This window comes from Vitis riparia, chromosome 2 (genome assembly GCF_004353265.1).
Source record: "Vitis riparia cultivar Riparia Gloire de Montpellier isolate 1030 chromosome 2, EGFV_Vit.rip_1.0, whole genome shotgun sequence".
Lineage (NCBI taxonomy): Eukaryota > Viridiplantae > Streptophyta > Magnoliopsida > Vitales > Vitaceae > Vitis > Vitis riparia.
In genome coordinates, this window is record NC_048432.1 from 4,897,110 (window position 1) to 4,910,947 (window position 13,838).

The window sequence follows — 13,838 nt, forward strand, 5'->3', positions numbered from 1 at the left end:
AATATTAGCAAGCTTATTTTTATTAAATGCTTATATAATTACAAAATTATACGGCGAATTTTATTTTGAAGAATTTTAAAATAAAAACAAATAAAATAATAAACATAACAAAAAAAGGTAAAGTGATAAATATCCTGTAAAAACAACTTTTTTTTTTTCATAATATATAACTTATTTGACAGTGATTCTAAAAAGCGTTTTTAATTTAAAAACCATTTTTGAAAAAAAATGGGTGTTTAATAAATTTTAAGTAATATTTTTAAAATTTTTAAAAATTACTTGTATTGAAAAACCATTTATAGTGTTTTTTGGATAAACACTTTATAAGTTATTTTTGTTTTAAAAATGTTTTTAAATAAAACACCTCGAATAAAAATATTAGTGAAACGTACTCTTTTAGGGGTGAAGGATACTGGGTAGATTTTTTTTTTTTTTTTCTCACATGGGTTTACAAGGTTTAATGAATCTTTTTTAGGTTCTTTAATGTTTTCTTTCTTCTTCTTTTTTTCTTTCTTTTTTATTTTTTTATTTTTTTATTTTTAATATGCGTTTCCATATTTATAATTTTTGTATGCATATTCACATACTCAAATGATTGAGATTTTGACATTTTCTTCGTATTTTAAAATAATCAATATTTATATATATATATATATATATATATATATATATATATATATATTCAAAGAATCCAACGACGCATTTTCTTTATATTTTAAAATCATCAAATTTATGTACAGATTCAAAGAATCCAATGACATAGACTTTGGCATTTTCTTCATGTTGTAAAATCATCAATCGTTTTTTTTGTACACTTGTCGATACTGTTTGCTGGCTACCCATACATGCAAGTAATGGTTGTCACTTGTCACTTATATGGAGGAGGGGACACCCCTCCCTGCTCTTTGCGGACTACCACGCAAATCAATGTGATTTCTTTGAATAAAAATAAATCAATGTGATTTATTTATTTGACATGTCTTTCCCATTCGAAGCTCTCCCGCTTTCAGTTTTCTCGTGGGGGAGGAGGTGGCTGTTTCTATTGATGGCAAATTATTATTATTATTATTATTATTATTTAAAATAAAAATAAGTATAGTTTGTTGCTCTGAAATTTCAACTATCACTTCACTTTTATTACTATTTGTATCATTTTTATTTTTATTTTTATTTTATTCTTATTCATATGATAGACATGTCAAATAAATAAATCTTGGCCGGGTCTAACCCAAGTTAATTTACTTAAAAAGGAAAAAAAAACCAATCATTGAAACAAACTCCATCCCATTGCTAGATCCTCTATATATACAAACCTTTGGTTGTGACTTGTGAGTGTGGACGGCAAAATAATAGTAGAGAAGAGAAGATGGAAAAGAGCAAGATTCTTGTGGTGGGTGGAACAGGCTACATTGGAAGGAGGATGGTGAAGGCAAGCTTAGCCCAAGGCCATCCCACCCTCGTCCTTCAACGCCCCGAAATCGGTCTGGACATCGAGAAACTGCAGATGCTGCTGTCCTTCAAGGCCAAAGGGGCCACCCTTGTGGAGGGCTCCTTTGCAGATCATAAGAGTCTGGTGGAAGCAGTGAAGAAAGTAGATGTGGTGATCTGCACCATGTCTGGGGTTCATTTCAGGTCTCACAACCTTTTGTTGCAGCTCAAACTTGTTGAGGCCATCAAAGAAGCTGGAAACCTTAAGGTATATATATACATATTGTTTTAAGTCATGTAGTTCCTTTTTGCACATAGTATTTTAACCATATCTGTAGTACAAAGGTATAATAATCCTTTTGGATCAGATTAGAAAGCGTAGTAATGGTTAAGATGAAATAGTTTATTTGATTTCAATTGAATTCAGGTTAATGGAAGCACTGCAAAAGTATAAAAAATATTCCTTCGAAAATCATATGCGAATTTGAATCTGTATTTTTCTTTTCTTTCATGGCTTCCCGAAGATAATATCCCTCATAAATGAATTAGTTTTTTTTTTTTTTTTGGTACTTTTAATTTCCTCACCCTTTTGATGGGCCTGCCTGTATTTATTCTATCAACATCAAAATCCAAGATTGATAATAATTGTGTACAAAATTTTGGCAGCGATTCTTGCCTTCAGAGTTTGGAATGGACCCATCAAGGATGGGAGATGCACTTGAACCAGGAAGAGTAACATTTGATGAGAAGATGATTGTGAGGAAGGCCATAGAAGAAGCCAACATCCCCCACACTTACGTGTCTTCCAACTGCTTTGCAGGCTACTTTGTTCCGAACCTCAGTCAGATGGCTGTCCTCACCCCTCCAAAGGAAAAGGTTTTTCTATATGGAGATGGCAATGTCAAAGGTACTTACAATTAATTATAAAATTTTGTGATACAAATTAACTCTTTGCATGATGATGGAGTATATATGTGCATGTTTTACGGGGTATTACGCAGCGGTTTTCGTGGAGGAATATGATATCGCAACATACACAATCAAAACAATAGATGATCCTCGTACATTGAACAAGACAGTTTACATTAGGCCACCAGAAAACATTCTCTCCCAGAGGCAATTAGTTGAGATATGGGAAAAGCTCACGGGGAAGAAACTAGACAAGTTTAGCATCTCTAAAGAAGACTTTCTAGCCTCTATGGAAGGTAATAAATGAGAAATATTGACTTCCAACTTTACTTTACTTTCATTTATCTGCATGCATTCTTTCTATGGTGTAGGTAAGGACTTTACATTCCAAGTTGGGGTAGGACATTTCTATCACATTTACTACGAGGGCTGTTTAACAAACTTTGAAATCGGAGAAGAGGGAGAAGAAGCTGCAACGCTCTATCCGGAGGTTAATTACAAGCGAATGGATGAATACCTGAAGCTTTATGTATAACAAGTATATGTCTACCAAGCTTATTATATGGTGATGAAATAAAAGCTTTGGAGTTTGGTTTTTGGTTATCCTATTTTACTAAGAGTGATGGAAGTGTTTTTCTTCCTATCATTTTTAATGAAAGTATTTTTTTAGAAATTGTTTTTAGGAGAATCATTCATCCAAGTATTTCTCTAAAACATATCACAAGTGGTTTTCTATCATGACAAGTGGTTTTTCAAAATTTTAGAAATGGTTTCATAAATAATTTTTAAGTTAAAAATGTTTTCTACCATTATTGTCAAACAAACTTTAAAATAATACCATCAAAATTGATTTTAAGATGATCGATCAAGTATAAGGGGCAATATATATATTATCAAAATAAAAAATATATATAAATAAATTAAAAATCAATAATATTATGTTTTATCTTTGATATTATCAAATTAAATCATACATAATTATTAAAGTATTAATATTTTAAATTTTATTAAATGAAAGGTATATAATATTTAAATATAAATATATTGAAAATAAAAGAAAACTCAATTATTTACTTTAAACTAATTTTAAAATTTTTAAAAATATTAAATTATTTTTATTTAATATAATAAAAATTTTTAGAATAGAATATATTTTGTTTTATTTGTTATACTATTTATCAAATAATCGGTAGCCGAGTGGCGTGTCATTTACTTAACTGGGGATCCAAGGGTCAAACCAGCCTATAAAACCAGTACTCACCAAAGTAAAGGCCACATCTAGTGGGCTCGAGATCTACCCATAAAATGGTTGAGTTCAGTAGGCTTCCTAATAAATATGGGTTATCGGGTTGGGTTTTCGCCGAAAACCAATTAACAGTGGAAAATGGATCTTCATGATTACAAAAAGGAGGGGGTCAGGACTTGAATTGTTTGGTTCGTCAAGAACCGATTCCACTAGGTCACTAGTCAAATCGCGATTCCTCCGAATTCATAGCCAATGCAAATGAGCAGGCGATTTAATAAAGGAAACCGAATTGGAGATATCATCGGTCAGTGGTTGAACTGATTGGACCAACCCGATTTTGAAAACATTACTTAAAGGTAAACAACTAGCCATGTCATTTTTTGAGAATATATTTAGCATATTCTTTTAGCAATAAACACTCGATCTTCTTCTTGATAGACTTCAATTCCCTAAAAAACAATGAAACATTCTCATGTCACTATTTCATATTTGTTAATGATTTCTTTTCTAATTTTTCAATCAATTTTTTATCATTGCAAGTAAAAAATCAAATAATCAACATGAAGAATAACAATAAGGATGTTAGAGCTACCTTAATTTGCTCCACACATAGAGTAGACTCAATCTTGCTTTCATTGAAGCCATTTTCAGTGAAGTGGATGCCTATTTAAGTTCTAGGCATGAGGGCCTTGCTTCCAACCATATATGACCTTCAACTTTGTAAACTTTGTGTTTTTCTTTTTTGACCAAAAACAAATATAAATTAGGAAATTATAACTGTAGTACACCGTGTTCAACCTTATATTTGAGTTCCTAAAGGTTTCAAAGTATTGAGTTTCCATCTTAATCTTCCTTTGATTCTTGCTTTGATGAATTTTCTTAGAAATTGAAACATTTAAGCTTAAATAAATTAATTCCTCAATCTTATTTTGTTATCATCAAAGTTACGATTGGGTGAAACTTGGGCTTGAATTTGATTGAATGATTAATTTGAAGTTCTTTTCTTATTATGAATTATGTTTTACAACACCATTAGAATTTAAATAGACATAATAAAAGATGATAAAGACTAATTTACCCCTACTCCTAAAAAGAAAGAAAATAATTCTAATATATTAACTAGATAAATAAGAGATATAGTAACTAAATATATAATTATAATATAGTAACTAAATATATTAGCAACTTCTAACATTCCCCCACAAACTCATGATGCAGTTGCAAGAAGCAACAAGAGTTTGACAATTGAAAATAAAAAATGCGAAAGCGGGTGTGACTTGATAAAAACCTTTGCAATCATATTGTTGAGAAATCCCTTAGCAACTAATCTAGCTTTGTACTGTTTAATCGAAGTACCAAATGTCAATATTTGCATGAAAACTATTTGTATTATCTAAGAAAGGATAAATGTGAACAAGTTCAGACATAGAGATATTATAAGACTCAATAAGAATAGAAAATATATATGCTCAAAGAAGAAAAAGTAGTATAAGATATAAAACTAAAACTATCAAGTAAAGAGATAAGAAAAAGAAGAAGAAGAAGAAGAAGTAGAAGAAGAAGAAGAAGACATAAAATTAAACTATCAAGGAAAGAGAGATAGAATTCTAACATAAAACTTATTAGTAACGAGAGATCAAAGAATAGAGATAGAAGAAGGCACATAACCATAAAAGAATGAAAAATAGAAGAACAAGAGATAGACAAAATTTGGATTCATATCCAACAAACAAAGCCAAACAGAATTTGGATTCAAATCCAACAAATAGAGACAAACAAAATTTAGATTTATATCCAACAAATAAAAACAAACAAAATTTTGGATTTACATCCAATAAATAAAGATAGATAGAATTTGGATTCATATCTAACAACATAAAAGGAGAGACATACCAAAATTTGGATTCATATCCAACAACATAGAAGAAAGAGAGAAACAAAATTTTGGATTTAGATCCAATAAATAGAGATAGGCAAAATTTGGATTCATATCCGAAAAATAGTGATAGATAGAATTTTGGATTCATATCCAACAAATAGAGATAAACAAAATTTGAATTTATATCCAATAAACGAATATGAAATCAAATACCAGGATCAAATAGGAAAACAACGATACGATCACCCATTACGATATCCCACGATCAAGCAAATACGAAATTAGTGTATGAGATCAAACTTTCTTCCATGAAATCATAAATCAAAAGTTTCATTAAAGATGCAGAGAGATGGTTTGAGCCTATTGTCTTTTACTAAATTAAGCTTCGATATCATGTTGAAATCTAAAAAAGATTCAAAGAGAAAAGAAAATCTAGGATTTCTCATTATGAATTCTCTTTAAAATATGTACAATACTATTAGAATTTAAATAAGCCTAATAAAAGAAGATAAAGACTAATTTACCCCTATTTCTAAAAAGAAAGAAAATAATTATAATATAGTAACTAAATAAATAAGAGATATAGTAACTAACTAAATAAATATATAGTAAATACATATATAATTTTAATATATTAACAACTTCTAACAATGATATCTTAGAATTGAATTATTAATTTTATGATATAGATACTACATTTATTTTAACCTTGAATTATGAATGTTGTCCAACTATGATATTAGCTTGGCACCCTGTAAAATTCATGAAATACTATATTTTTTATTTATTGAAATACTATACTTTTTATTGAGAACATTAAGTTCATATTTACCTCATTTACTTTTGAAAATTGTAAGAGTGCATTTTTACTTTTATTGATTTAAATTCATTTTAAATGAATTTTTAGGAATGAAATTGCTTTTAGGAAGTGTTTTTATTTTTAGTTTTTTCAAAAATCAAGTGTCCGTTTTTAGTGCCTATTGCTTTTATTACTTACCTATGTTTCATGGCATCCCATAATATATCATTTGATTTACCAATGTGTAATTATATTCTTTCTTTTTTTTTTCCTTCACAAAAAAGAGAAAAAAAGTATTGATTATACAAATTATTGATTTTGATGGTCACATGTGTGAGATATTTTGTAGTTATTTCCAAAAGTGGAGATATTGATTTATTTTTTTACTTATTGGGAAGATGTTTATGAGAGAGACATAAATTTCATTGTCATTGTTTTTCTCTTCTTATACACTAAGCTTTGCATGAGTATCTTATTGTTTGAGATATTTTGGGCGATAAGTTCATGTAGAGAAAAAAAAAAGATAATTTTTTTTTTATATTATTCATAATTAGTGATATTAGGTCAAGTAAATCTCTCTATATGGATGGATAATTTCCAAATAGATTAAAATAAATAAATAAATAAATAAATTTTTACATAAGTGAGGCTCAAACATGGTACAAAGCACATAAGCTTCCTTTGGCACAATTACATTGGCATTCAAAAATTGCTTTCTTAAAAGTAAGAAGTGAGCTAGACTCTTGCAAAAAAATGTAGCATTAATACATTATGTAACAATCTTCCCTCTAATGTGACATTTTCTACTCCTAAAAGCCTTCTAAAATGAATAAACTTCTCTAAAGATAAAACTTTTGTAACGACTTGTGTCTAATCCTATAAATATTCTCTGTTTTGGGCTTAAAAGATTCTTACAGTTTTAAAATGCATCTACAAAGTTAAAAAGAACTCATACTTATACAACATCAACAAATTTCTCTTCTATTCAATATAGAATATCACAAACACCCCATATATAAACATTACATTCTCATTGTGTCTCATAGGATTATGGGGTCAAACAAACAAACACCCCTCAGCAAGCCAAACAAATCACCACACCGGGGTTGGGAATTGGTTCTGATACCATTTGTAATGACTCGCACTCAATTGTGTAAATATCGTATGCTTTGGGTCTAAGGGGCCCTCACAACTTTAAAACGCGTCTACATAATTAAGAGGAACCCATACTTATATAGCATCAAGTACTTTCTCTCTTATTCGATGTGGGATACTACAACTTTAGTAAAAATATTAGTCATTGACTCCTCTAATTTATATTTGGTAAAAATATTAGCTATTTGTTCCCCTAATCTAACCTTCACCTAAACAAACTAATAGATATTTAGTATTGGTTATTCTTTTATTTATTTTAATTATTTTATTTTATTTTTGTAATTATTAGACCACCTAATCTAACCTTCACCTAAACAAACTAATAGATATTTAGTATTGGTTATTCTTTTATTTATTTTAATTATTTTATTTTATTTTTGTAATTATTAGACCAACAACTCCCTTAACTTTAAGGGAGAGTTGTGCTTAGACCCAGATGGGTCTAGAAATTGGCCCTAAGTCCTCCTAACCTATGTAATTGGGCCCAAAACCCAGCAAATTCTTGCAAATTGAGATGAAGGATATTGAAATTCCATAAACTCGAAAATGCCCTTAGTTGAGTTGGAAAAAAATAATCATGCTGAAAATACAATTTGCAAAATGGATTCCAAGTTTGGAAATTAAAATATTTCTCTTATTAGTTTTACTTTTCTAAAGATTTGAAGACATTGAAACCCTAAACAATTTGAAACCCTAGCCTCCATCATCTACTCTAGATCCCGGTGATCATTGTTGTCGTCAACGTTGCTGTAGCCACACGAATATCCCCAAAGGAGCCCGAAGTCCTGTTGTCGTCATTGTGGTAGTCGGCATCCCCTTGTTCCTCACCATCACCATTTTCCTTTTTATCGGCATTAGGACTTTCACCAATGCAAGTTTTTCGATTGTTGGGAGTTCAGTTTTCCATGATCTTTTTGCTCATGTACTTATACATCATCTTGATTAATTTTGTATTCTTTTTTTTTTTTTTTTAACCTTTTTCATCAACTTTTTCTTGAGAAAATTGGCTTGTTTGGATGGGAATGTGAGCTATTTTTGGGCTCTCCTTTTTGGGCAGGTTTGGGGATTCTACTTTTAGTATTGGAACAAAGTGGATATGTATGATAAACTTAACAAGTTTGTCCATGGATCTACAAGTGAAGAAAAACTGCAACCAGAGTTATGAGACTTTGATTTTCATCATGAAACTTGGGTATTCTAATTCCCAACATCGTGGGAAAGAATTTTCTGGAATGTCTTTGATAATGTGGGCATGCAGCTAGGTAGTTACCATGTAATTTTATTTGTTCCGTCAATTTTTAATTTTTATTTATTTTTTGTTTTTTCTTTTTGCATGTGATTAGATTCACAATAAGGGTGCAACTTCATTGTGTAATCTTGTATCGGTATTCATGATGAATTAATAAAAATATGTATAGAGTATAAGTCAATTTTAAATCACAATATATATCAAATTTTGAGTATTGCATTCTACGCTCTAAGTCTAAGACTATGGCTTTTTCTTTTCTCAATAATATTAAAATTCATAAATATAAACTTAATTCTAAATATATAAGGAAAATTTGAAAAAATACGTCGGAAAAAGAGTATATGTGTAGTTCAATAGGAAAACATTGAAGAGAGATGGAGAGTTTTCAGAAAATTTTAATTATATGGGTTACAAAAAACAAAATATAAAGTTACAAATTTTAGATGATGAAATTTAGAAATCAGAGTCGAGCAAGTTTTTGAAAATTAGTTGAAATCCTTCAAGGAATGTAGCCTTGTACACCTTTGTACAGTTAGTACATTTATCTTCTACACTTATTGTAAATACCTTGTACACCTGCACAAATTCCATAGACCTAGAATGCAATCTGTGAATATGAGTGAGTTAACCATATTCCCATAGTCATGGCTTAGGGAAGAGGGGAAAAATTGAACCCAATTTATGTTCCTATTCATCATTAGTGGGGTAGGTAATTGAATGAACATGTACAATGTAAAAAAAAATGCATGGAATAAGTGTGTCATCAAGCAATATGTTTGTGGAATGTCCTTCATCCTTGGTAAAGGGAAATGAGCGAGCAAGTTTTTGAAAATTAGTCGAATTACTTCAAGGATGGTAGCCTTATACACCCTTGTATAGTTAGTACATTTGCCTTGTACTCTTAGTGTAAATACCTTGTACACCTGCACAAATTCTATAAACCTAGAATACAATGTGTGCATATAGGTGAACTAATCATGTTTCCATTGTCATGGCTTAGGGAAAATGGGAAGAATTGAACCCAATTTATGTTCCTATTCATCATTAGTGGGGTAGGTAATTGAATGAACATTAGCCTTGTACACCTTTGTACAATTAGTATATTTATCTTGTACACATAGTGTAAATACCTTATACACCTTATTTTAGTTGGATATTTAAAATAAAAACTCTCCATCCATTCTTTTTCTTTTTTCTTCTTTTGATAAATTTTCAATTAATTCAAATCATTAAAAAATAAAATAAAATCCTTAATAGATAAATTTGCAACATTTCATATAACTTATTACCAGAAGTCATGTTCAAAATGTTATTAAAATAAGGAAAAAAATTAAAGAAAATTTAAACTTTTTATTATAAAATAGTAAAAAAAAAAAACTTTAAAATGATTTTTAGTATATAAAAAAATAGTGAATATGTTTATTTCAAATAGTATTTTAATCATTAAATTATTTACTTTTAAAATGTAAAAGACAATTTTTATTCATTCAAATCAACATATTTTTTTAAAAAAGTATTTTTCAAAATAGTTTTTCAATCATTAATGTAATTCTTTTATTTATAATTTAAAAATAAAAAATAATGTTAATTTTAGATTATTTATAAAAGAGTTTAAAAACATAATGAAAACGCTTAAATAAGGGAGAATTTGTTGGAGTTGGCATGTGAAGAGTGGTGGAATAAAGAAAAAAATGATGGGTCCCACAAACACCATATGAGTTGAGACAATTTTTATATATTTGATGTGGTAAGTCAAATGGATATTTTTGTCCATTACTATTTCACATCCTTATCATCAATTATGGGTGATAGGAGGACCTTTGACCAATTTCCAAGCCCATTGTAAAATACAATTCTTCCAAGCATCTTCAATTTGTTCAGCTAAGTTACCTTCAATCTCTGGGAATGACCAGTTCATTTCTGTTTAATATCAGGTACATATTTTTAATCATCTTGTTATGGAGGTCAATGGCAGAATTCACAGTCTACAAAGGATCATCTATCTTCGAATGCAATCTATCTGTCATAAGGAGAACAAATTGTCTTGCCCACAACCCAATCAAATAATTTAAAATATGCAATTCTGGCCAGAACATCTCTCTCGACAGCTGCAAAGTCTGGACCTAGCCGTTTCGAAAACCAAGTATCTCTTAGTCACTGATTGAACCATGCATCTTTCTACCTTGAATCAAGACCTTCCTCTTATACGGAGCAGGGAGTTCTCATTATAAGACCACATTAGCTATCTTCAGCAGGGCCATTACCGAAATTGAGGAATCACATTCTGATTTACCGTTTGAAGAAATGCCTGAGCCTGAATCGCTTGATGAAGAGCTTGAATCACTATTGGAGGTACTGGAAATACTACATCCGTTTACTTTTGAAACTGAGACTGAAATAACCGCCTTGCATGGTGCAAAGATGTGCAGATTTGAAAACATGGCAGTAGAGTAATTGAAGAATCTGAATGACTCTCTTGGATTTTGATACGCAGGGCCCATCATCAGTTTCCTTAGGTGAAGTGGGATTCTTATTAATTGTAATGCAATTTTCTGGTAGCTATAAAGGAAGTCAAAACTGATTGAACCAATTCATGTCCCTTATGGGCAGATCTTCCATAATAAGTTTATGAGAATCCTCTGTGCTGCCAATAACTTCAAAGCCTTCATGCTCTCCTTGACGATGACTTCCAATTCACTTCAAAATTATCACATACTTCTGATCGTTTGAAACATGAATCGTGTCCTTCAAAAAAAACTTATCATGACAAAGATCACCTTCCCCATTGTTACCTCTTTCGCTGCACATCTCATTTAATAATTGGTGTCGTCATCCTTCTGAACAAAACCAGAGATGATGATAGTCCGGGAAACTACATTGCAGATTGGCATTCACAAAAATTCCTTCACAACTTGATCTATATCCCTGCATTTGGTATTCAAATCAATGATGGCAGTCCCCACAAAAAAAAAGAAAAAAGTATCTTCTCCTCGAATCTGAAAATGATGTTCTGAAGTGAGGCATTGCATAGGAAAAAATGTTGCTTTAGTCACAAAAGTTTTCCACTTTCTGTAGCATTTTTAGGATATAGAACTACACTAATCTGTTGAGCTTGAGAATGAAGCTGTGCAGCAGCTTCATATTGTCCATCATTAAAGTTGCCCATCTACCCAGAATTGCAGCATTCTGCTCCCCTACAGCATTCTTATGATGTCTCGCATTCAATCAAATATAGAGAGCCACCTCAACAGTTTCAGAAACTCTCTTAGCAAACTCTATGCCCAACATACTGCCAATTCCAAAAGGAATTTGTTTATCATGCGCTGAATGCATGCTTCAGTCCAATAACCATCAGGTATGGATGTTACTATTGCTTCAGACATTTCACGGTCAGTCTTCACTTCAAGTCTAAGAGTTTGGACGGAGAATTCAACAAAGAGACCAATGACCTATATGCACTGATTCTCTGAGATATTATTTAAGAACTCCATGCTAATCTTTTCATAAGCATAAACTGTAGTGTCATAATCCAGGCCACTCGTTTATTTATGAGATTTGCCACAGAGAGTATAATCCAGGCCACTCGTTTATTTATGAGATTTGCCACAGAGAGTACCAAAGGGTCAGTTTCAGCAAGATCACCAAGAAGGCCACAAATAACCAAACGTATATCCAGTCCAGCAGAAATTAGTAGAAGAGAAATGGCATTCAAGATTTTTTTGGAGAAGTTTCACTCCCTGAAACTGGTATAATATCTCGAATAAGTTGCAAAGCTTCTACACATGCATCAGAATTTTGAGCTTTCTTTCCTTTTCGATAGTGATGTCTTCATCATCCAATTCGTTATCAATATTCAACAGATTCTCAATAAACTTAAGGACACAAGATATAATAACTTCAGGTGCTAACATCACCACTCTCTGTCTCTTCTTCTTCGACGAGCTGAACCCTAGGCAGTCCCTTCATAGAAATCTACCCTTCACTGTTTTCTTTGGTGGAGAGAGATCCATGAGACTTCTCTAGCAGATTCTGATCCAATTTTTGAGGTTCTACTTGTACATCATTTGGAAATTCCGATACTGTTACCGCATTCTTATATGCATTTACAAGCTGCTCAAATGTTGTCCCGGATGTCAAGAGCTTCTCATAGCTTCCTGATTGAGTTATCTATCCAGCTTCCGCAACCAGAATTTTATCGACTTCAAAGAGAAACTTCACTTGATGAGTCACTAGACTGACGATTTTATGAGCAAGGGCAGTTATGACGCATGCATAGGAAAGAATTGCAGCTGTATGTGCATCCACTACACTGAAGGGATCATCTAGGAAATACACATCTGAATCGTTTCCTTTCTTCCCCTCTTCCTCATGAGTGCTGATAGTCCCCTCTTCCGAGATCCTCCATTGTTTCAATTAGGTTCTTCACAGTATCACCATAAAAACTGATCACCAAGTTGAGCAACCAGAAAAAGTGCAGATCCCCTATGTGTTAAAGTATTGGAGCAGTGTGCTGCTATTACGTGGGTGCAGCATATCGCTGGATCATCAAAGTTCCATGGAGTGAGAATGAAAGGAAGTGGAGGAAGCTTTAGCATTGCGGTTCCTTGTGACTAGTGGGATTATAATGCGTAATCATCAGGAAAACTTAATCAGGCTGCAGCTAATTCATTCAAAGCTTTGATATCTCCGAAACTTTCTAGAATGATGAAAGATCAATTATCCTCGAACCACAAGTTTAAAAGCAAAGTTGGAGAATGTTACTTTCTGAAGCAACAAACATGGAGAAACACCCGTAAAGAGACCATAGCTGTTCTTTAGTAGAAGATATGGATGCCAAATTTGAGCTGCTTGTCAACAAGTTTTGGAAAGAAGTCAATCCAAACTGAAGGTTCTTAACCAGTTCAGAGTTCTCATCGGTTGTTACTTTCCCATCAAAGACCACAAGGGAATCATCAGAAATATTCCGTACAGAGACTGATTTATTTGTTGTATCAGTTTGAACCTCAGGTGTATTGAAGGGTGAGCCATTAAGATTAAGTATGTCCTGGTCATCCAAAACTGCAACATCTTGATTGTGAATTAAAACAGAAATAAAACCAAGAAAGGCAATACAGAATGCTTCTGGTTCACCGATCTCGAAGTCTGGTTGATCATTATAGGCTCTCAAGCACGC

General features: G+C 31.6%; 1 protein-coding gene across 1 annotated transcript; it reads left to right on the plus strand.

Annotated features, from left to right (window-relative positions):
• Nucleotides 1-1,348: 1,348 nt before the first annotated feature.
• On the plus strand, nucleotides 1,349-2,942 carry LOC117929210 (isoflavone reductase homolog). Its single transcript, XM_034849486.1, has 4 exons — nucleotides 1,349-1,696; nucleotides 2,095-2,335; nucleotides 2,430-2,633; nucleotides 2,709-2,942. Exons 1-4 carry the CDS (start codon nucleotides 1,367-1,369, stop codon nucleotides 2,870-2,872), a joined length of 939 nt encoding a protein of 312 aa, XP_034705377.1. The 5' UTR covers nucleotides 1,349-1,366; the 3' UTR covers nucleotides 2,873-2,942.
• The last annotated feature ends 10,896 nt before the right edge of the window (nucleotides 2,943-13,838 follow it).